Below are 23834 nucleotides of genomic sequence, written 5' to 3'. Positions count from 1 at the left end.
CCATGCTGGTGAGAGCCCACCTGGAGTACTGCGTCCAGCTCTGGGGTCCCCAGTACAAGAAAGACATGGACCTGTTGGAGTGGGTCCAGAGGAGGGCCACAAAGAGGACTGGAACACCTCTCCTATGAGGCAAGGCCGAGAGAGCTGGGGTTGTTTAGCCTGGAGAAGGGAAGCAAAACTGCAGATATTTTTCTCCAAAGGTTTGGCCTAAGTTTGTATCCACATGTCAATAGGCAAATGGCCAAGGGTGGCTACTTAGCTAGGCCATTTCAGAGAAATTTAACAGAAGGTGTTTAAAGTAATGAAAAGACAAGGAAGCAGGTGCTACTCAGAGATAAATGAGGAGTAATTTGTCATTGTGCAATTATGAAATGCAATGGGGAATCTTACTCTGAAATAAACGCTGTCACTAACTATGTCCTTCTCCAGATCTTCTTCCCCCTCCTGTCCCTCCTCCACATTGATTTTCGCTTCCTACTTGTTACAGCAATGTATAACAATTATTGGAGCTATATCATTGTTGCCTGGAATACCTTAGAGTCCTCAGGAGGATTCCTGGTTTATTATTCTTCATTATCATCATGATAATGTCAGTATTACAGGCCCTTATAGCTGGAGCATCAGCTACTGCTTTCTCTAGTGGAAGATCTTTCCCCATTACAGTTAATATCTGTACTGTTCCAGAGGTCTCTCCACTGCCTGGAAATGCCCTGGAAGATGGTTATGATGATGTGACAGAAGCTCCTGGACCTAAAGATGCTTCTCTTTCTGGGCAGAATGAACAGGAAATCATTGGGATCCCTCAAGAACATGACAGAAACAAGGATGCACGGACAGGTGAGGCCAGATGAGAAGTGCTGTTAGTTTTCATCATCTATAGTTACTGTACTGAACTCAGGGAAAATTAAGGTGGAGGGTACCTCAAGGGATCACCTCAGTTTTCGCTAACCACTGTCAGGAAGGAACACTACCTACCTACACAGAGAGTGTTGGTTAGATGTTTTTTTATGCTGTTCTTACAGCCATTCAATAGCAGTGTTTCCACAGCCTCTGCAAGTAATCTTGTCCCCATGCTATGTTTTCCTTACAGCTATAAAGTTCTTGCCTGTGGCCTAACCCAAGTCTTCACTGCTGCAAATTAAAATTGTTACTGATTACAATGACCGTGGGAATAGAGGAGTTGCATTCATTTTGTAGCAGCCGTTTAAGTACTTGAAGATTGTTAACATATCTCCCCACAGTTCTGTTTTGTATTTTGTTTCTCTAGACTGCTGCAACCTAAATTAGTCAATCTTCTACTTAGATCTTGTTGACTAGATCTCTGCTCATTCTGTATGTCTCCACTCAGGCTATGTCAGTAGGTCCATATCTTCCAAAAAGTGTTTCAAACCCAAAATTTTACAGTATTTCTGTACAGCATGGTATTAAGACCTTACTAGTGTCAGGTAGAGCAGAAGGACCACTTCGTAGGTGTTAGAGGATATCCTTCTGTTGATGCATGCTAGTGTGATGTTTCCTTTTTTTGCAACAGCATGACTCTCCTGACAGTGTTCAGTGTCTGGCCTGATGCAACTTCAAATACTGCTCTGTAAAATACTACATACCATTAGACACCAACCTTTCTAATTATGCAGTTGATTGTTTCTCCCTTCATCTGTAGTCCTTCAAGCGTCATTAGATGTCATTCTATCTTCATCAAAACTTTGCCAGGATCATTTGAATTATAGTATAGTATGGTACCATCTGGAGAACGTAATAAGAACATGTGTCTTTCATCTTAGGACTTAACAAAAAAACTTGGTTGTATTGAGGGCTGTCAAAGAATCTTACCTGGTACAGTGAGCTACATAAAGAATAGCATTTTTGACTGAATTTGTACCCAGTCTACAGAGGTTTGAGTTAGACCATATTTCTATAGTTTACTTGTGAGTTGAGTGACAATTTGCTCTACTCCCTTATAAAAGCACTTTTAGATAATGAAAAAGAAAAATCAGATTTATCTGGTGTGATTTATTTTTGATAAATCCATGTTACCTGTTATCTACCTGCTTTTTTTCTTCTGTGTCCTTACAAGTAGTTTATTTGTTCTCATGTCTTTCTGAAGTCAAACTTTCTGCAACTCCTAATCTTGATTCTTCTCCCACACATACCATCTTAAAAATAAGCATATGTTGTTCATGTTTTCCCAGTCCTTCAGAGCCTGTTCTCTGTGAGTTCTTAAAGACAGTGGATAGTGCCTGGAGGATGGATTCAGCTAGGTTTTTATCCTAGAACTAGATTCGGTCCATCTAAATCAAAAAGAATTAACAAAAAATTTAAGATAGGCTTTTATTTCTCTGTGCACTTAATATAACTGTGGAACACCTTCTGATCAGCGGCTGAACTCCACCTTTTGGGGTAGTGATAAATACATTTGACAGACTGAAAACATGAAAAAATAATCAAAACATTTTAGGACTCAAAGTGATTAGAGAAACATAAGAGATTTTTTTTTTTAACAGCCCATGATTATATTCATTTTAACATTATGTAAGAAATTGTATACATTGCCTTACGTAAACGAATTCTCTGTCTTTGTGAACCTCACTTGCTGTTGACTTCATACAAAGCTGCTCTGCTGTATTGACAAACTTTGCTGTTTGCAAAAACCATGTATAGTTAAGGTATATTCATCTCTCTCATCTGTTGTTTGTCTTCTAAAAATTAGGAGATACTAGGGGTTGCTAAATCTGGTAGTCTGATGGAGTTTCCATGACCCTCAGCCCAGCCAGTAGTGAGGCTGAGCACGCGTTGGCATGCACACACATGCACGCACATATAATACGTATATGCAGGTGCACAAGGCTGGCTTGTAGAGCCAACGCAGACAGAAAACACAGCACTCAAACACGAGCAGCACCGATGGCCTTATCCTGCTCCCCTCCCTGGCTGACCAGGATGAAAGCCTATTGGTGGAAAATATGTATGTACACACACAGTATGGATCCCTCCAGCAGTTGGCCTTAGACACTTAGTCTATCCACTAGCTGCCCCTGGATCCTAGGTCTCTCAAGTTGCTGGCACCCGCATGTACTAACAGATCTACACACACGCACCCCTCCCACACCCACATGCGCATGAACACTACGTTTCCACCAGTAACTGGCCTTAGACACTCAAGTCTATCCAGTACTCACACGCAGACAGACAGGCACGCACATGTGCACACACATGCACGCGCGCACACACACACATAGCCCTTTTTATTCCCTTAGCATTGTATTTTCTCATGTTTCTTCCTCCCCAAACTACATTGGTCCCTCCTTCTCTGTGCTTTTGTTTCCTCCTCTAAGCAGCCCATAGTAAATTGTCTCTAATCCCAAGATGCTCTTCCCCTGTATCTCATAATAAGTCTCATACCTTTGTGGGCAACACCACCCCTCAGGCAGTAAGGTGGGTTACATCCTCTTAATGGGTTTCAAACACAGACAAGGGGCTGAGCACTCTCCTGTGATAGCCCTGGGAGGAGCCAGTTCAGGGCACATTTGTGGGATGGACAAGGACAGATCTAAATTTGCAACGTGTCAGGTAACACTCGAGGCAATAAAAACGGAGTTGGGTTATTTAGGGATTTTGAAGAATTGCCTTTATTAGAAGTGTTTAAAGTTAGATCAGTAACCTGTTTTCTGGGAACAGCAAGCTTGATCCTTGGATATGTGTACATGTAGCAGGAGGCAGGACGAGACAAGCATTTTTCAGGTCTTTCACAGCCATGCATATCTAAGGTTCTAATTTCTGGAGGTGGCAACTGACAGCCCATGCTGCCAGCTGCATAACCATGTAAAGGTAATACGTACAGAATATGCATTTCTCTCAGTGTTCTTCCCTTCATGTTTTCAGACTGGAGTCCTAATGTGTCAGGAAGCAGGACTTCTGAGGCTGCGAGACATTCATCCCCTGCTCTTGAAGATACGGGCTATGATGACATTGAAGAGCTAGGACAGTGATAGAGGCTGCTGAGCTGTACTGACCACTTTTGGAAATACACCTCTGTTCATAAAATGCTAATCGGGTACTAGTAGAACCAGAACAACCTGCATTTAGGATTAGTTTACCTAAGTTTGTCTTATTTGCAGAGAAGTGATTACATACTTAGAAGATATACAAGCATGACTGTTAAGAAAATCTTTCTAACTTCCCATATAATTTCTTGTTGCCAAGACTGCCTGGACACTTTTTGCGTTTTGTTTCTGAATATTTTCATTGTAATTTTTTTTTTTTCTACTGAGGTAATATATCATGACATTTTCTTATTAGAAACTGTTTAAAGATCTCCTCTCAAATTTATGCTTCTCTTCACAGATACACAGGACAGCTTTCTGGAGATTGTTAGGAATGGAGACTGAACTGCAAGAAAATCATCAAAGTTCTGTTTCATCTTTTGGATATTCTTACTTGTCACACAGAATGTGAGGACTAGAATTCATTTTCTAGGTAGTGCTTTGTGAGATGAGAAACTCAGCAAGAAGTTATTCTTGTCCTCGCTTTAGATGCAGCTCTGCCATTTGAATTATGTACAAGAGAATCACACATTTGATTGGAGGGAAAAGCTTCTCTTTTCTTTCCTCCCTCCATAGCATGATGACTTATTGTCTCCCAAAGTCATACCAATTACATAGTAAGAGAAAGTTTAATTTCTTTCCATAAATGGCAAGTGATGGTCATACCTATACATGTCTGTCATTTTTTTTAATCGTATCAAGGCAGATTGAAAAAGTCCACATGTTGATGGAATAGAAGTTGAAGTATTGTTGTCTTGGCTCATAATGAAATTTCTTTCAGGTCTCGAAACAAAAAGCCTCCCTTGCATTCTGTCATCTCTCTTGGACTCCACTTATCCCTCAAAACCTGAGCCCTACCCTTCCAGTAGGCACTCCCTCTCCACCCAAGAAAGCTGCTAATTTATTCAAGAATGTGAAGGAAATTTATTATAAACCTTATTCAGATCAACTAAGTATCTCAAAAGAAAAAGGTCTGAACCTTCAACATGGGTATGATTTTTTGGATCAGAGCTTAAATGTAGTGGAAACGCAGGCTGTTGAGAATTTGCCTAGAGCATGCCAGTGTAATGATGTGTCTAGAAGAAATACCTGTGAGTCACCATAAACTAGATAAGACTTATTTGTACATAAAAACAACAGTTGTTCTAGCCATCACGATACATCAAGAAATGTGAGTTTGTCCCAGGCAGCTGAGAAGACACACAGACAAACAAATCCTTTCCCAAACAATCTCACTATCCTCATTAGCCCAGCATCAGGACACCTTACAACCCTGTGCCAAGGACTGAGGCAGAAGAGATTGCACTGAGATGAACTGAATACTTCTTTGTATTCAGTGAGTATCCTGGCAAATCTATGCTTCCCTAGCAGTCTCCCTCTCTGCACTGAATGAAGCTTCCTGTGCAATATCATGAGAGCACAGGAGTACTCTGTACTGCTATGATTCTGTGATGCATAGGATGTTTCTATCTGTGTAACTCTACCCTTTCCAAGCCAGACGGGAAGCAGTGAGGAGGAAATTCAAAAGGCAAGACAAGTCTGGCAAAGACAAGACACTTTGTTAAAAGAAATCCTAAGGGAAAGGAACCACCTTAACATTTAGCTCCAAGCCAAGAGTGGTTTACTTCTTCTCTGGTTAAACCTAGGATCACAGGAGGACATAAAGCCATCGCAGCAGCCAAGTCTTTGAGAAAGGAATTCTTACTGATTGCTTCTCCTGCAGCATCAGCAAGACCTGACAGGCATGCTACAGGCATGCTGTGAGACACAGAAGGAGAGAAACACATACATCTGTGTAATTTAACTGCATCACGCCATCTGCTTTTGCTGGCTCACTAATAGAAAAACTAGAGTGGAAATAGCGTTTGCCAGGAATAGGAAAAGGCAGCAGAAACTGAGAGAGGCAACCAATTCTGCACCAGAAACAGGTGTAGCAGACTACTTATCCCTGTCAGAATTACCTATACAGAACAGGACATCCCCTCCCTGGGTGCACTGGGCTGGGCTCCAGCTACTGGCAAGGAGGAATCCCCTGGGCATCAGAGATGGCAACAACTGATGTCATTGGCATGATCCAGTTGAGCTGAGTACTCCCCAGGTGACGGTATATACGGGCATATAATCCTCAATGTGGCAAGTGGACTGATCTTGGAAATATGCCCACAGTGTTAAAATTTGTAACCAAAAGCCTATAGCATTACTGATGCACCTGAACAGGACCTGCCCAAGGAAATTTTTAGGATAATTGGAGTAATCGGTTTGAAAGCATATTAACAGAACACAAGAATAAGAGATGTAAAGTGGCTTAACTATGTGTCCTGGTTTCAGTTTGGATAGTTAATTTTCTTTCTAGTAGCTGGTACAGTGTTATGTTTTGGGTTTAATATGAGAAGAATGTGATAACACACTGATGTTTTCAGTTGTTGCTAAGTAGTGTTTATACTAAGTCAAGGATTTTTCAGCTCCTCATGCCCAGCCAGCAAGAAGGCTGGAGGGGCACAAGAAGTTGGGAGAGGACACAGCCAGGGCAGCTGACCCAAACTGGCCAAAGGGGTATTCCATACCATGTGGTGTCATGCCCAGTATATAAACTGGGGGGAGTTGGCCTGGGGGGGGATTGCTGCTCAGGAACTGACTGGGCATCTGTCAGCGAGTGGTGAGCAATTGCATTGTGCATCACTTGTTTTGTATCTTCCAATCCTTTTATTATTATAATTTTCTTCCTTTCTGTCCTATTAAACTGTTCTTATCTCAACCCACGTGTTTTACCTTTTTCCTTCCGATTCTCTCCCCCATCCCACAGTGTCGTCGTTTAACCGCAGCCAGCAAGTAAGCACCAGGCAGCAGCTCACTCACCGCCCCGCCCCGCCCCCCCCCCGCAGTGTCTGGCTCCAATGCCCATCCAGACTCTCCAGATTATAAAGGCTGAATGTCAGAACTGTGTTGTCAAGCTTATTAAGGGCCAGATTCCTGCAACAACTGTAAATTAAAAGGATATTTGTACTTCAGATTACTACATATAAAATCCTATGTGATTTCAAAATTCCTTTAATTTTCCCTACTATCTTTTTCTCTCTTTATATAAATACATACAATATGTAATATAAAGAGTAATTCTGAGCCGGTTTGGCTTCTCCAAGGGAAAACTGAACCTCTTGATTGTTTATGGTATCAGTGAATGAAGAATTGAATAGAAAATTCAAGTGGATAAAACTCCTAGAAGGACTCAAAATCATTTAGAAAGTATGTATTGATTACAGCTGTTAATAATGTTGGCCCATCCTTACAATGTCATTTCAGAACTACATGTGAAACAGCACATTTCCTTTCCAAGGCTAGATATATAATGATCAATCAATATAGTTTCATAGGTGAAAATATTAAAGACAAACAGTTCTACTATAATGAACATCTATTTTTCTAACACATAGAAGTCTGTAAGCAACCATAGTTCTATGCTCGAAACTTATAATCTCAACATTTAAAATCTGTTGTCTGAAGTTAGACACATTCATATTTTAACTTCTGAAGAGGAAAAGGCCCATTTTCAGAGCTCCTGAGTGCTTGGAAACCTGTAAAACCCAGTGGGAGATGCCTATCCAAGAGCTGAATTTAGCCCAGCATACTCAATATGGTTCACTGATGTAAAGGAGGAAGCAAAGACCAAGGAGCTGAGTCTGTAGATGTACCTCGGTTACTTCAAAGAGCAAATACTGAACGGCGGAAGAAGCATACTGCACTTCCTGATCAGGCAGCATGAAAGATGACATTCACTTCTCTAAGGCCAAACTGCGATTATCTCTGCACACGAGGAGTCACCCGAGGAAAGAGGTGATGGAATTCGCACGGGCTGCATGCTTTGGGAAGAGCCGACTTTGTGCTGTTGCCCGTGTACACAAGCCACGCTTAAAATAATGAAACGAACTTACCGAGTACATCAAAAAGGAGATGGGAAGTCGCAAGGTAAGTGTTTTGCCGCCGTGTGCTATATGCTGCAGTGGGATATTGGAATATACTTGAGAAGGCTTTTACATATCATGAAAGGAGACAGAAAGAGACTTACAGATTATCTGACTGATGTGTGCAACACAATACCAAAAAAAAAAAAGGGTAATACAAGAAAAGGAGAAACAGTGATCATCTCCTTGTTGTAGATTGCCGCGTAAGAAAATTCTTAAAAATGTCAGTGCATTTAGAAAGAACGGTTCATAACCGCATGATTTTTCCAGCTAGCAAGAACTTCAATTTGCTACCCCAACCGGTTAGTTTTCGGCGGGGATTTTTTTGCCTTTCCGCCCCCCCCTCCGCCGGCCGCGGCAGGGAAGCCGCGCTGCCGGGAGAACATGCCGGCCCGCTCGGCCGAGTCAGCTGCCGGCTGCCCTCCTCGGGAGCCTCCTCTCCTCCCGCCGCCCCATGGAGAAGGGCTCGGGCTCCCCCCACCCCTCCTCTTCCTCCCGAGCCGGCCTTCCGCGGGGAGACGGCGGCAAACGGCACCTCACAGCCGGGAGCGGGGCCGGGGCGGGAAGGAGCTAACGAGGAGGAAGCGGATGGCGGCCCGAGGGAGGGAGAGAGGAAGGAAGGAGGGAGAGAAGGGCTCTCCGCCTCCGCCGCCCCTCGCCCGCCCCGGGGGAGGTGCCGCTGCCGCCGGGTCGCGCTGGGGAGCGGGAGCGGGTCGGGACGGCGATGGCGCGGACTCTCGTGGAGCTCTTTTACGATGTGGTGTCCCCTTACTCCTGGCTGGGGTTTGAGGTGAGGAGGGCGCGGAGAGGGAGGGAGGAAGGGGAGGCCGTTCCCGGGGCGGCCCGCCCTTCTCCGGCGGCCGGCGGCGGGCTGAGGGGCCGGTGCCTCCCGCGGCGGCTGAGGGGCCCGGGCGGTCGCTGCCTCCCGCGGCGGCTGAGGGGCCCGGGCGGTCGCTGCCTCCCGCGGCGGCTGAGGGGCCCGGGCGGTCGCTGCCTCCCGCGGCGGCTGAGGGGCCCGGGCGGTCGCTGCCTCCCGCGGCGGCTGAGGGGCCCGGGCGGTCGCTGCCTCCCGCGGCGGCTGAGGGGCCCGGGCGGTCGCTGCCTCCCGCCGCGGAGGTGGCTGAAGGGCGGCTCGTCCGGAGGGCCCGTCCCGCCCTGCCTCGGGGTTTTATTTTTATCTCGCCTGTGAGGGGTGCTTCGGTTTCTGCCTCGCGTGTGGAAAACCAGGGACGCTCAGGAAGCGTGTCTCGGCCAAAGGGCAGCGCGGCCCGGCGTATTTGGGAGTTATTGCGGAACGTTTTGCTTTTAACCAGTTTTGCTGTTTAACGAGTGCAAGGGCCCGCTCAGGAGCTTGATCTTTTCCTTATTTACCCCTGCTTAGACTCGTGTAGTCATAATACGAATGCAGTCCTTTCAGTTTTTCCGAGGTCAGAGTTCTCTGGCAGCCTCCAGAAAAGGCTTTTAGGACTACCACTGAGGTAGCAGGAAAGGATTTATCTGCAGCGTTCATTTAATGCCTCCACTTATCTCCTAGCTGCACGCAGCTCTCTAGACATCTTCTCTGACTGCTAATCCATCACTGCTTTTTTATGTTGCAGGTGCTCTGCCGGTACCGGCAGATCTGGAATATTGATCTGCGCTTTCGTCCAGCTTTCCTTGGGGGCATAATGCAAGCAACTGGTAGGCAATATGGGGAGATTGCCTCTGGAGGGAAGTACCTTCTTCACCGGTAGGACACTAGTGGGCAAGCTCTTAGTGAGCATAGAGCCCACAGAGCCAGCTTTAAACTAGGTTTTGGCACCAGTAACGAATTAACTATAGGACCGTGGAGGTCAATAGTGACTGAGAAATCAGCCACAAGGAATTTCATACTGTTGCGATTACATGGCCACTGTTTGTGGCGCATACAGTCTATGCCAAAGTTCATCAGTTCGAAAATACGATAATAATCATTTGACACGGAATGTTTTCCTAAAAGTTTTCTGTTGAGTTCAAACCAGAATTAATTTCTGGAACACTTGCAGTTTGTAATATGCATGAAGGATCCAAGTATGCCATAAAATATTAATTGTGGCCTTATGAGAACAAATTAATCACTGAGACTTAGAAGTCATAACTCATGAAATTAACAAGTCTCTACATTTGTCTACCCATGCGTTAGTAGTTGTTTAGCTTAAAAGTCATCTGTCTGAATCAGTATAAATCCCTGCTAGGGCATTTGTACCTTGGTTTAAAACTGATTCTGCTAACTTAAAGGCTTGACATGTGCAAAACCAAAATAAATCATGTTTAAATCCTAGAGTTATCTTTGGAAAAGCTGTGTATGTTTCAGTAAGCCAATATGAAATTTTACTCTTCCTTAGGCACATGTATGCATGAGGTCTAATTTGTCCAGTTCTGTTTTTTCTGGAGTTATTGTAATACAGCTGAAAATCTCAACAGAACTTTTTCCTGAAAGGTAACAAGCCCCCAGCAATGTTGCCAAAGCGTGCAGAATACATGTTGAAGGATGTAAAACGGATGGCAAAATACTACCAAGTGCCTGTACAAATTTCAGAAGATGACTTCCAACGTATTATTGGTACAAGTAAGTAAGAGACTTCACTTAGCTGGTATCTTTCAACTCTAGCACTTCTGGTTCAAGTTCTCCCTAACAGTGAAGGTGAAGATGCATTCCCTGTCCACAGCCTCTTCCTGTACTTGTGAGCAATATGAAGTCTGTGCATTTTTAACCATACAAGGAATTTCTAGACAAATATGGTTGTGAATGATATTAGCATGGAAGATACTGTGAATCAACATAAGCTTTACTGTTTGGGGACTGTTGCAGAGAAGATCATACTGTTCTTAGGTAGCACTTGTGCAGACCATATCTGTTCCTGATCCTGTGCCTTGTTTCAGTATGTTTCCCTGTCTCCCCACTAATTCTAGGCAGTCTTGGGGCCATGCGCTTTATCACAGCCATTGATATGACACAACCACAATACTTGGAACCCTTATCTAGGGAGTTCTGGATACGTTTTTGGTCACAGGTCAGTATTTTATGAAGCCAGCTTCTTGATTCTTTCTCTGTCACCCTTCCTGTCCCACTTTGTTCAAATGTGGAATTCAAGCAAGAGAAAGGACATATCTTTTAATGAAAAGTCATAGCAGGAAACTTAAGGTCATAGTGGTTCAGGAGCCATTACAAGAAAAGAGCTAGCTTATAGTCAGCTTAATTTGCTGCCTTTTAGGTGTGTATGGTGAGTCCTGTCGGCTGAGTGGATCAGTAGTTCGTATCAGAAAGCACTTAATACATTCCTGTATTTGGTGACTTAAAACTTTTTCTGAGGAAATTTCTCCAGCAACTAGTATTGGTTTTATTTCTATTTGCTTAGAAAACTTGCTTTCAAGTCCAGAGCTGAGCTTTTGTTCTTAGTACTGACTTAACTTACTTTATTCTCTTACCAGCATGAAGATATCAGTCAGCCGGAGAATATGTTGGCTGTAAGTGTCTCCTTTTTGTTGGCGCTTCTGCATTTCTGATACAGATTCTTATTGATGGCTTGAGCCAGTAACAGACATAAAGACAGCTTAGTCAAATGACCACTTGGAGTTTTGAAAAATTTCAGCTAGAAAAAAGTGGATTTAATTTTCCTAGCAGCTCTGTTTGGAATGATTTTTTTTATTTTTTTTTTGGTCATGCTCTGAATGACACTCAACCAGAATCTCCTTTTTTGTTAAATCATATGACGAGATACCCAGGATGGACAATGAATTATCTGTTAATGCTGTTTTATTAGCAGTAGTGAAAGTATGAACAGTGTCTCCAGAATGCATTGAGGTTTTGCTACTATATAAAATCTTCAGGTGAAGTGCAACACTTTGGGGAAGCTGACTTTCCTTGAAGTGATGGAGCCAGGCTTTACCATGAAGTTCAGTGCTGTATTGCCCTTTTACATGCTTAGAAATTGTACTTTTTGGATGTATTTTCTTTTGCTGTTTAGATTTTATTACAGTAAAAGCTGTAATGGCATGTAAGTTAGTATACCATGAGATCCTCTTTAAGGGTTCTCATTTCTCCATTATTTTATTTTTTAAGTTCTTGGAATATGAAGAAAAGAGAGGAATTGTCCATGACTAGTTTCTCCTATCCCTATTTGAAACCTGAAACTTGTAGTCTTGCTGTTTCCCCAGTCTAGTCCTTGCACTTCAGCTTCATCTTAGTGTACATTTTTTACCAGAATTTCAGCAAAGGTTTGCATTTTGCCTTTTCAAGAGGCAAGATTTGAAGGATATAATTAAACTGTTGTGCGTTAACCCTGGTAGGCAGCTAAGCACCGCACAGGTGCTTGCTCACTTCCCCTCACTGCCCAGTGGGACAGGAGAAGAGGACAAGAAGAATAAAAGAAAGAAAACTTGTGGGTTGAGATAAAATTGCTTAATAAGCAAAAGAGAAGCGGAAGAGAGAAAGAAAACAAAGCAAGTGATACAAAGACAATCACTCACCACCTCCCACGGATAGACTGATGCCTAGCCAGTTCCCAAGCAAAAGGTGGCTAACTTCCCTAAACCCCCTCCTCACTTCTTATGGCTGAGCATGAGGTTATACGTCATGGAGTATCTCTTTGGTTAGTTCGGTTCTTCTGCCTTGTTATGTCCTCTCCCAACGTCTTCTGCACCTCCAGTCTGTTCACTGGTGGGGAGGGGAGAGTGAGAAACAGAAGGCCTTGGCACTGAGCAAACACCATTCAACAATAGCTAAAACATTAGTGTGTTATCAGTGTTGTTTTGGTCAGAGATCTAAAACACAGAACCATAGGAGCTGCTGTGAAGAAATTTAACTCCGTCCCAGCCAGGCCGAGTACATAAATATATGCAGAAAGTCCTCACATTGTCTCTGAATCTGTCATTATTTAAGTAAAGATAAAGCAAGGACATGCAGAACTTCAGAGAAACAAACTTCATACTCAGAAAGGTCTCTGTGTAATTTAGTTGCTGGCGGTCTGTGAGTTTCCCCCGATACTCAGCAAGGCAGAGAGGTAGGCATCTCCTTGTTCGCTTGTGTCTGTCTTCACCCCTGCAGCAAGTACTAGACTTCAGTCTCTTCTGGAAATATGCCACCCAAAGGTGAGTGAGGGGTCCCAACCCTTTCGTTTGAGTCTTTATAGGTGAATTTATTTTACACATCAATTAGAAAAATGGCATGTTGTTTACTTGATACAGTTCCTTAATATTTTTTTACTTCTTTCTTTAGTCAGCAGTAACTTCACATAAATTACTATAGAAGCAATGTATAGTCTGAATCCTGTTCCAGTCCACTTAAATACCCCTTCTGCCCTAAAATGGTGAGGACCAGATACTGTGTCTGTGTAAATATTGCAGTCTAAACACTGGCTACAAAGCATACACAGCATTTTGTTCTACTCCAGTGCTACACTTCTTTATCTCCTGTTCAAGCAGTCAAAAAGAGTGCCTAATCTCCCTGATGTGGAAATAGGAGAAGGTACAAAAAAATATGGATGCTAAATGAAAAAGTGATTGAGAGAAAGAAAGAAAAAATCATTAACACCTGCATGTGCAGGATTAGTGGTCTGTGTGCAATACTGTAAGTGTTTTTTAATTTTTTTTTTTTTTAAAGAAAAAAGGGCATGTCATTTAGGTAGATGGCATGGAAGTTAACATCTTTTGTGAAATACTGTATTAAAATAGGTACTTGTAACATCAATGTTACCCGATAAACATTGGACCTTTACCTTGGCCACTTTATCTCATTCCAGAGGCACAGAGGAGGCTAAAAAGATACAGCAATAACACTAGCAACTGTTTGACCTCTGTGAGTTACAGTCTCTTTCATGCAGTATCACATATAGATCCTATGTGGCCACATTTATCATGCAAACTGGTTTTTGTCTTCATAGGCTTGTACAGTAAGATTTTCTTTTTAAGAACAACAATTTTTTTTTTTGTAAGTTATCTGATAAATCATTGGATCAGAGGTTAAACTTAGTATTTATCTTTTTTTTTTTTCTCTTTAGGAACTCCTGAAAAAAAGTGTAGATATGGGGCTTGGAAGTTTATCCCTTCTACTTTCTATCTGAGAGTTGATAAATGGTGAATGGGTTGGGAATGCGGCAAGACAGTTGTGCAAGAAGTGCTTCAAGGGTATTTTGTAATTTTTTTGATAATAGACCTTAGGTGATAATACTGAAGGTTAAATTAATTAGACTACAGTAGGAATTAGAATATTTAGTATTAGAGTACTCTTAATTATGTCATCTTTTCTTAGGTTGCTGGACAGGCTGGGCTATCATCAGAGCTCTCCCAGAAGCTACTTGAAATGATTTCATCCCCTGCAGTGAAGAACCGACTGAAAGAGACAACAGAGGAAGCAATAAAATATGGGGTGAGATGCTTCCAATGCCATTTGGCATCACAGCTATGCATTCCTTCCCTATTAAGAATACTGGGAAGCAAGGAACGATGAAGGTGATGATTAGAAAGATGTATAGACCATCTCTCTTAGGTAGTCTTTGCTTTTTGAACACATAAAAGCTAACTCACTGTTGATTGTAGTTTATCTCATTGTCGTCTGGGAAACCAGGGTTGACCCATTCAGCTCCTTCCAGCTGGACAGCAAGGGTGGGGAGCTACAGGACCAGTACTAAGAGATACCATTTATGGCTACCTGACATAAAACTGTGGATTTATGGAGTTGGTTTTTTTGCTCCTTCAAATGGGACACACAGGCTCTGGAGACTCCCCTACTTTCTGATGGCTCCATTAGACTCATCTTTAAGAATGAAGAAGGTGAAAAGAAGGGGAGGAAAAAAAGTCCAAGTTACTGCTTTTTATTCTTGAAGATTGATCATGTGTCTGCAAAAATTTCTCATTGTAACATTCTCTGTTTCATCTCCATGGTGTCAATAGGCATTTGGGATGCCTGCTGTTGTGGCACATCTTAATGGAAAACCTCATCTCTTTTTTGGCTCTGATCGTTTAGAGCTCCTAGGAAGCGTTATAGGTGAGTGTACCTAATAACATCACTTTTGGTTTCATGCTTTCACCCTCTTGTAATGAAATATGTAATACAGCTAAATAAAACACTCCTAAAGTCTTGCAAATAATAATGTTGGCTGTCCTTCTCATGGATGAACTGCTGACCGGAATGTGTCTCAGTACAGTTAAGAGTGACCACAGGTGTAGTCCTTTCCTAAACAAGAGGTAACTTGAGTTCATCCTCTCTTGGTATGTTTCAAAGCTTTGTGCTCCACATGCCATTCTCAAATTACTACTGAAACTCTGTAACAGTTTTCAAAATGTTCATATTTAACCTCTTGGTACTGGGCATTAGGTCTTGTCTAAGATTAAGACTATGGCTGATACTGCTTTTTTTTTTTTGTAGTTTTAACATTTTCATTTTATATCTCTTCTTAATGTGCTTTTTATTATCACAGCTCCCCAATCCATAACTTGAAATTGCCTAACTACACAACTTTTTAACAGATATTCATATATTGACCATCCTTCTTTTTATTTTTCCATTAATAGAATATGAACTTTAAATTTTTGAAGATAATTGGAATAGGTTGTGATAACTAATAGAACTCAGTCACCTGCTTTTACATGAGTTAGAGGGCATTTGACTATTGATCTCAGGATTTGGCTCTTGAGAGAGTTTGTCACTAGAAAGAGTGATGTACAGAATTAGCTCTGATGCTTTTGTTGAAAAATTTCAGCAGAAAATCTTAATCTAAATTAAAATTAGTTATAGGCTTAAACAGAAGGGATTTTTTTTTGAGCTTTATTTTCTTTTCTGGATGGGTTTCTGATTCTATAACAACATTCTTGATGAAAGTCAGAGTGAGGAAGATGAATGCCCAGCACCCACTACAATAGTCACTAATCCTAATTGGAATGTTACGGCCCGATTTCTAGTCTCGACTCCAAGGACTTCAACAGGTTTTCCTTTTGTTTCTCTGACTCCCCAGCCTTCCAACCTTTTTTTCTTCCTTAGCCCCAGCCCCTCAAAAAAGGAATCCTAAAAAGAATTGGCTTCACCCTCATGTGGAGTGTCCCAGACCTGCAGAATCTCTCATCTGTGACAGAGGAAAATAATTCTTCTGTACAGCTTCAGTTGTGACTAGACAGTGAAGGATTTATGGAGCTGGCTGAAGCATGCCAAACAAGATAGAAATCTGTATTCCATCATCAGTAGTTGCTCTTCAAAAGAGGTGTAGGAACAGTCATCCTACTGCAGAAATGTGACTGGCCAATCACTTCTGTGTATTAAATTTTAACTTTCTCTTTTGTGATGGTTTGTCTTACAGGTGAAAAATGGCTGGGACCCGTTCCATCAGTTCCAAGCCCCAAGATGTGAAAAGTCCTGGGGAAATGTATGGGAATGAAAATATATATGTACATGGTTAATCTTCACTGATCATCTGAATGTACCCAATTTTATGGAGAGATAGCTTTCTTATCCTTAACAGCTAACTTTACAGCTCAGTCTCATCTCTAATTATGAAGAATTTCAAGGTTTGCCAGTATTACCAGCCTGGTGAGGTCTTTACTAACACAAATGTGCTTTTTTTCTTTCAACAGATTAATGATTAACATGAAAGATTAAACGTAAAATACTTAACTTCTTGCAGATTAAACACCCTCCTGATTAGTTCTCTTTCTCTTACACTAAAAGCACGAGGATTAAATTGTTGGTGTGGAACTGAGATCTCTGGATTTCTCCCTAAAAGTGTAAGGATTAAATTGCTATGGGACTACAGTCTCTGGATTTCTTGTATCTTCCTGCTTGTCCTTTAGAAACACACACATACAGCCTAAGAGAAGCTGGCCACATTCTCCTTTTATTTTACGTCCAAGGTACTACACAGACACTAGAAGCACAGGACAAGGTATTCACACTTCCCTTTACTCTGCAATATGGCAGTTGGAGGGGACACAGGAGAGAAGAGTGGAAGAGAGAGGGACAGTTCAAGCCCAAAGAAAGATCTAGGGAACTAATCAAGTAGTTCAAAAGGAACTGTCCCCCTCCCAGACAGTATTTTATACACCTTGCTCTGCAGTGACTGACATTTGAGACCACCCCACACACATGCATTCTCAGGCACCAACCCCAGACCTTGCAGGGGTTTTTAATCAATAATTTACAGTAATGGCTTCGGAGGACAGTGGTGAATACCATGTAAGGTTAGTTGGTAACCGAACCAGATTGTGTTTTGCTTCCTCAAGGATGGCCTAATTGCTGCTTGTCCAAAGGTGAGTTGCATATGGCTAAGAGGGACTTCCCATCATATAGTCTACAGCGGGAAAGATGGGCAAACAATAAAAATAATAAAATGCACACTGAAATAGTTTGAACCTGGCCCTGTATTGGCTGGAGTAACACGCTCAAACTAATTTGATTTGTATGAGGCTTGATTTTTCAACGATTCCTGGCTGTCTCTGACGCATCACTGAAGGAAGCAGAAGAACTAGCAGCATCTGGGATTCCATTTTTTGTGTCTTTCTGAACTTTAAGGTAAAGCATATTCATTCTTGTTCACTTGAACAGCAAATCCTGGAACAAAGCATCAGAAAAAATATCTTTATCTTTCACATTCTTACAGCTGTAAGTGTTGTGGGAGTATCATTTGTTCCCCCATCCACAACTTTTCCTTCTTACACCTCTTTCAGCTCTTCAGTAAATATCCTATAATTTGAGAACTCCTTCCTCCTTTCCACCAGTGTACCCATTAGTCGTTGGCAAATTCAGCCTGGAATTTAAGGAAATCTTTGTGAGATATAAGAGTCTACATTCATTTAGGAGTTACAATGATGGGGAAGTATCATGTATTTGGATGCCATAGGTTTCTTTGAGTCCTTTGAAGCTATGTTAAGGAAATTTTTTACCAATTCCCCCCTGAAATTTGCTAGTCTCCAATCTGTGCTATCAAACTGATTTCTGAGGTTGTGATAAAAATGGAATGACTGAAACATCACTTTAATCCAGATAACCCCAGTGGCCTGGGGCCACTGCTGTAGCCAGTGCTGTGTCAGAAATGGGTAAAATGCACTTTTGTGGAGGTAATGAACTCTGGTGGGAAGTTGGGGAGAATGCAAAGAACATCTTGAAATAATCTCATGGTGAAAGCCAGGGTCTCATGAAACTTCGTCCTTTGAACCAGCTTGACTGAAATAAAAAAAAAAAAAAAAAGCCTTTGTGACAGAATGTTGTTGATTTGGCAGATGGACCAAATGAGATGGATCTTAGAAACTGCTGTGTATGTCCCAAATGATCTTAAAGGCCCTTAGACATACTTGAAATCACTGGAAATGAAATGCTCAAAGCGTTAGGTACTTAAACACTACTGAGATAGATACGGAAAATCCAAACTCAGGATTCCTGCCATTGCTTATTGCCTGTGATAACCACTAGTAAGTGGTTACAGCCTTTGCATTTTTTTATTGGTGACTATGCATACTGTTCCAATTCTGACTGTATACCTACTTTGAGCAAAATTTGCCTGCTTGGGAGCAGAGCTTTGAGGAAATTCTGCCTCTTGTTTAGGCGACCTTGCTCCTGTGTTACAGAGACCTGACCATGAGCACAAGCTCTTGGCAGACACTCTAGTGATTACCCCAGTAAACCCTGGCTGGCAGCTACACTGTCATTCTCAGTACTTACCTTTGGCATAGCATGCATTTAGGTAGCCTCACTGCTGAGTACCAGCTTTCCCTGGCTTCCCTTTATGATCTGCTCTCTGTACATGCCAGTCTGCTGCCACACCAACAGCCACCACTGCATGGCATTGACCTGTTTATCTGACTGCTCTGAATGTCATCAGGTGCCCGGGCAGCTAAAAGCTGAGCATTGAAAAAACATTGAGGAGCTGAACTGCTGTCTTTTTACCAGGCACAGAGGTAGATGCTAACAGTAGTAAGAACTGCCAGCTGTTTAGGAACGGCTGCAATAATTTTCATCCATAAAGATGATACTTCTACTTGGCTATACACCAAACTAGTTCTTGAGAGCCTCACATCCACATCACTTTCAAGGTAGCATGCTCTTTAGCTATCAAGCCAGAGAAGATACGGGGCAAGGAAAGGGACTTTGAGCCAGAAGAGAGACTGTCAGTGATGCAGGCAAAACTGGACTACGAGCTCTAGGGAACAAACTTGGAGTTGTGTTCCCCTTTGCTCTATTACAGACCTCACCAGGAGATCTGGTCCCACTTCCCCTGTCTGGAAAAGCTGTGAAACTGGCATGGAGAAGTAGGTCCTGTCAACACTAGGCCCCGTCAACACTAGGCTGAAAACAAACAAGCAAGTGTAGAGATAGGCACAAAGTCACAAAATGAGCAAAAGAAAATGGTTCAGTAAAATAATGAAACCATAGGAAGCAGAGCATAGGTGCAGAGAGAGCTAGGCTGCATCTGAGCAAAGGAAACTGAACAATGAAAGAAAAAGAAGAGAATAAAACTGAGCATAGATTAGGGCAGAGAGAGGTGTCTCAGTGGAAAATGCTGTTCCCTGAGGGAGCAGGCAACCAAGAAAGTCAGAGCTTAGGTAGATTAAACAGGCCAGAGTTGGCTGGCCATGGAAGATCCTTTGGGGAAGCAGGTACAGGACTGACTATTTACTGTGAAGCTGTACAGTACTTGCTGCCCTCTTCCAGCGAGGCCAGGGATGGCCCATGGGCCTGTCCCCAGCCTGAACCAGGGGCCGGTGGCACTTCTCCATGTCCGTTACCTGCGCTCCTCACCCAGTACACACCGAGGCAGTCCTCCAGCGGTGACCTCACACGCAGCACAAAATGGAGGCCTGCAGAACAAGGCAGTTCTTTAACCTTCCCCTGCAAGCACCTTCTTACTGTCCTTTCAACCCTCAGCAAGCAAAACTGCCTAAATTAAATCTCTCTTTTTTGTCCCATCCTTATCTCTGTGCAAGTGAAAAGGAAACATTTTATTAAAGCACTTACTGGATTATGGTGCTGAGCATCTGCTTTGCTGCCTTTTCCTTTTCCAGTGGAGCCAGCAACACTGCTGGAAGGAAGCAACCTGCTTCCTAGAAGGGAACCAAGCACAGAACAATAAAGAAAATCAAGAGGGTATCCCAGGAGCTGTGCACATAGCTGGTTTTACCCCAAACTTTTCACAGATCTGTGGCTCATCTGCAGGGAAGAGTGAAAGGAATGTATCTACACCCAACTTGACTAATGTTACTTTGACCTACTTCTCATTCCAGCTTGAAACACAAGGAAAGTGACTACTTGGCTTTCATTTCATTCCAAAAAAATCATTGACCACTGGTTCCAGACTGTATTTCAATGCCACAGCTGTTCTGGCTAAAGCAGCTAATGTCTATAGCTATCTAATGAGTAATGAAGGCATTCTCCAACCTTCCCAGATGTTTCCATCAGTCCCATTTTGAATTTCTGTATCAGTCTACTGTTATACACAAAAAATAACTTAAAATAATACAGCAGGTTCCAGCAGGTGACAGCATCATGCAGTCAAGCTAAGAAATGCCCTTACTGAATACATCTGTGCAACCTGAATGCCTTAGCCTTAAGAATACACTTTACGAAGCAGAGTCTAATCTTAAGCTCTCACAGTGTTTCTCTTCCTTCTCCTCCCTCTGCCCCCCCCTTAAGATTCCTACATCTGACCTCAGGGTGTAAGGAATTTGCCTATCATCACATATCAACATCCTGGCAAAACCAGGGATGAAATACTTTGCAAAATTCACAAACTTAGAACATTCTTTTGCTTTCTGTAATCATCTAATATTCACCATACACATGTGACAAGAAACAAATATGATATCTTTAACATAACAGCTCTCTTTCTTACACCATTCTAATTTATTCTTAGGTGACCCTCTATCCTATGCCCTAAGGATGGTTTAAAATTATTAAATATTGTAATTTCATAAATAGTATAGTTTCTGGGAGTTTGTGCATTGCTGTATTGCCACAGTAAATCTGTATTATAAGTCTTTTCTTTGAATCAGAGGAAAATGGAAAAAGTTTGAGTTACAGAGTTGGTGTCACGTGGAACGTGCTAAGGGGGAAGAAGGAGCAGACAAATTACTTCGATGGCTTACCTATCCGCCATTCAATCAGGGAAGTTAAGCAAGCTGTAAAATTCAGCAAATGAAGGATTCCTGCAATAAGATGGTAAGCCAAGATGTTCTTCACAGGAACGGTTTTTTTCTTTTGAACTATACATGATCATACCAATATTTTCTAGGGAACACATGAGATGCAATTGGGCTTCAGCAGTTTTTCAAAGGTAGACTATGCCCTTTCCCAATTTCATGATATAATTTAAAACTGTGAGGTTTAAAAACAAAATTGGTAAATCACTGCCATTTGTTGCTAAACTGTGGCTTTAAACAACATGAATTTGCAGTACAAAGGTTCTTCTCCATTTTGTGTATGTCCCAGCTCCAGTACTTTGAAATTTAGTTATGTTGTATGTTGTATGTAGGTAGTGACTAATAGACCAAGTAACTGAATAAAAACACATCTAAAACAACTATGCATATTAATTAACCTAGACGTGTCTTAAAGAAAGCATAAAGGAGGGTTATAGCTGAATTTATATCCTGGCCTTGAGGCTAGGGGGAAAGTCACCTCTGCCTCATGTGATATGCACTGGCATATGAAACATGTTGGTGCTTTAAAGCCAACTCCAAAAATAGCAGTTTTGGCAGTGGCAGTTCTCTATGTCTTTATTATCTAGCTCTGGTAGCATAACGACCACAGACTGTGGCCATTTTTTTTTCTTGTTTGTAACTTTGCACTCTCAATCCAAATGGCAAACTGGAGAACCCAAGGATGTGTTCACAGGTTAGGAATCCTAGAATCATTCAGCATAAGATTCAGACAGAGTGGGCATCCAAAATGTCTTAGGTTTCTTCATAAAAAATCAGTTCAGTCTGATTTTACACAGTACATTAACTGTGGCTGAATAGTTATTGTATAGCTCACTAAGGGGCAAAACTAAAACACCCGGATGCCTCTCTGTGTCCCAAGGTGTTTTCTTTGCTTTCAGATTAGCTTAACTCTGGCATTTCTTCAGTTTACTATGCTTGGTTATGGATAATTACAGTTCTTTCCTGTTGCATAGATTAACCCAAATTATCAATGTTCATTTAAATGTAATTTTGTCTAGGAATATTAACATGTATTGGCACACTTGATCTTTTGGTAATTAGTCTTCTATCAGGACTGGCTATAGCACATAAATAGAAAAATTTTTAATATTTGCAAAAATCAAAATAAATATATGATTCCGTTTTTTTTAAAATAAAATTTTTAGCACAACAAATTGCTTTAATCCTATCTTTTCTAGCTCAAGAACTGTCAGAATTTCTGGAAAATAAAATTTCAAAGACTTTGAGATTCCTAAGGACAAGATTTTACTTTGTGCTTAGAAAAATGCAGGCTCAACTCTGCTACCTCATGTACCTCCCCCCCCCCCCGCCCTTTTATTTCCTTCCTCTCTGCCCCTTCATCTATTACTGCAAACACATTCTAAATGGTGTGGATGGTGACATCATCAGGCTTTCTTACTGCAACCAGCAATGGCACTCAAGACTACATCTCTACAGTCTCCTGATTAGGTGAGTTGATTTCAGCTAGTCAGAAAAGTATCCACTATGTTTATTCCTTTCAACCATGGCTCTCCTGGCATAAATCAGAAGTCCATATACAAACCTGCATGTTTGTTGTGTACCTTTATATACATTTTTTTTTTTTTTTAAATCTCTGCGCTAAAGATATAAGAGTAGATACGGTACAGCAAAAAATCACCACCCTTGCAGGATGCAGCTGTCTTTCTTACCATGCCAAGGTACTGAGAAACTACAGTGAAAATTTTGCAGTGTCAGTATCAGATCACTGCCATTAACAACGGAGTGTACAAAACCTAAAAATTATGTTGAACTTTACATCGCATTCTCTGTAATGATTATTCTCAGTGGTGTATATTAATGATGTATACACCTGTGGGAAAATAAGGAGTCAGCAGATAGGGAAACTATCTGGGAAGAGCAGCAGAGGCCACTGGAAAGCATCCCTACTTCCAATATCCATAATAAAAAGGGAACAGGCAGGCTGAATAACCTAGCGCTCTGCTACTGGAGAGTACATTGAGTCAGCAGCTTTCCTCAAGGTGGCAAGCTGGGAGCTCAGAGCGAGCTGGGCCTGTACTATCAACCTGGCACTTGGATCTGGATCTGAACTTTCACAGCTCAGCTACAGCTCTAGGATCCAGTGGGATTTTCTGGCAAGAAGAAGAATGGAGGAAGGAAAATGTAGCACAAGTGAGTAGAGGGGTAAAAGGAGAGAGAACCTAAGCCAATATAATAAAAGTTTATAGTGGATCACTTCCACTGGGCTTTATGTGAATCAGGTAGATAGGAGTGATAAGTGGATTTGTGTGAAGATCATACTTGGATTAAACTATGGGCCGTGGCAGGGGAGGCATAACAGCACTGTTAAAAACAGCAATGCAGTATGTCTGTGCCTGGGAGTGCTCTTGGAGAAATGGAGGGCAAGGGGAACTGCAGTTACCCACAAGGTCAAAAAGAATGTGAAATCTTCTACTTGATGACAATAGACAATTTCTGACACTCAAGCAAAACAAACTAGTTTGCATTTACACTAATGTTCTGCTCCCATTAGTATTTCTCATCACAAGTAAACACAAGCTGTTTGTTCACTTCTGACAGGGAATCATCTTTCACACCTGCCTGGTCTCACTGCGGTGCCACAAAGGCAAGAAGAGTGAATAAAGCTCAAACATTTGTGAGGGGAGCTGTGGCCTGCTCAGGATAATCCCAGACCCGT

The 23834-nt window shown here is 42.0% G+C and overlaps 3 protein-coding genes across 17 annotated transcripts in view; 2 read left to right on the top strand and 1 right to left on the bottom strand.

Moving 5' to 3' along the window:
• The window catches only part of LOC104321746 (antigen WC1.1), a 30196-nt gene extending 23292 nt beyond the window's left edge, over nt 1–6904 (top strand). The window contains exons 15-16 of the mRNA XM_069786075.1: nt 685–837; nt 3880–6904. Coding sequence (XP_069642176.1) covers nt 685–837; nt 3880–3986 — 260 coding nt within the window. The 3' untranslated portion in view covers nt 3987–6904. The remainder of the gene's footprint in view (nt 1–684; nt 838–3879) is intronic.
• Nucleotides 6905–8633: 1729 nt separating this feature from the next.
• Nucleotides 8634–16760, top strand: GSTK1 (glutathione S-transferase kappa 1). Its single transcript, XM_069786074.1, has 8 exons — nt 8634–8789; nt 9598–9679; nt 10458–10586; nt 10931–11031; nt 11450–11485; nt 14268–14384; nt 14909–15002; nt 16309–16760. The coding sequence occupies exons 1-8, from the start codon at nt 8724–8726 to the stop codon at nt 16356–16358; spliced, it is 675 nt and encodes a 224-aa protein (XP_069642175.1). The 5' UTR covers nt 8634–8723; the 3' UTR covers nt 16359–16760.
• Nucleotides 16761–16821: 61 nt separating this feature from the next.
• The window catches only part of LOC104320416 (rap1 GTPase-activating protein 1), a 48373-nt gene continuing 41360 nt past the window's right edge, over nt 16822–23834 (bottom strand). For 10 of the 15 annotated variants that reach the window (XM_069786069.1, XM_069786068.1, XM_069786058.1 and 7 more), the window contains 2 exons: nt 19956–20041; nt 16822–19798 (listed from right to left, as the gene is read on the bottom strand). In XM_069786069.1, the coding sequence (XP_069642170.1) occupies nt 19775–19798; nt 19956–20041 (110 nt within the window). In that variant the 3' untranslated portion in view covers nt 16822–19774. The remainder of the gene's footprint in view (nt 19799–19955; nt 20042–23834) is intronic. The other 5 variants (XR_011325195.1, XM_069786060.1, XR_011325193.1 and 2 more) reach the window with 4 other exon arrangements.

Source organism: Haliaeetus albicilla, chromosome 6, assembly GCF_947461875.1.
Source record: "Haliaeetus albicilla chromosome 6, bHalAlb1.1, whole genome shotgun sequence".
NCBI classification, from domain to species: Eukaryota; Metazoa; Chordata; class Aves; order Accipitriformes; family Accipitridae; genus Haliaeetus; species Haliaeetus albicilla.
The sequence above is the reverse complement of the archived record's forward strand: the minus strand, read 5'-3'. Positions and strand labels throughout refer to the sequence as shown.

Coding starts and splice junctions, on each gene's coding strand:
- GSTK1 (XM_069786074.1), top strand. CDS start 8,724: ATGGCGCGGACTCTCGTGGAGCTCTTTTACGATGTGGTGTCCCCTTAC. Junction 9,680..10,457: donor GGGCATAATGCAAGCAACTG/GTAGGCAATATG, acceptor TTTTCCTGAAAG/GTAACAAGCCCCCAGCAATG. Junction 10,587..10,930: donor CCAACGTATTATTGGTACAA/GTAAGTAAGAGA, acceptor CACTAATTCTAG/GCAGTCTTGGGGCCATGCGC.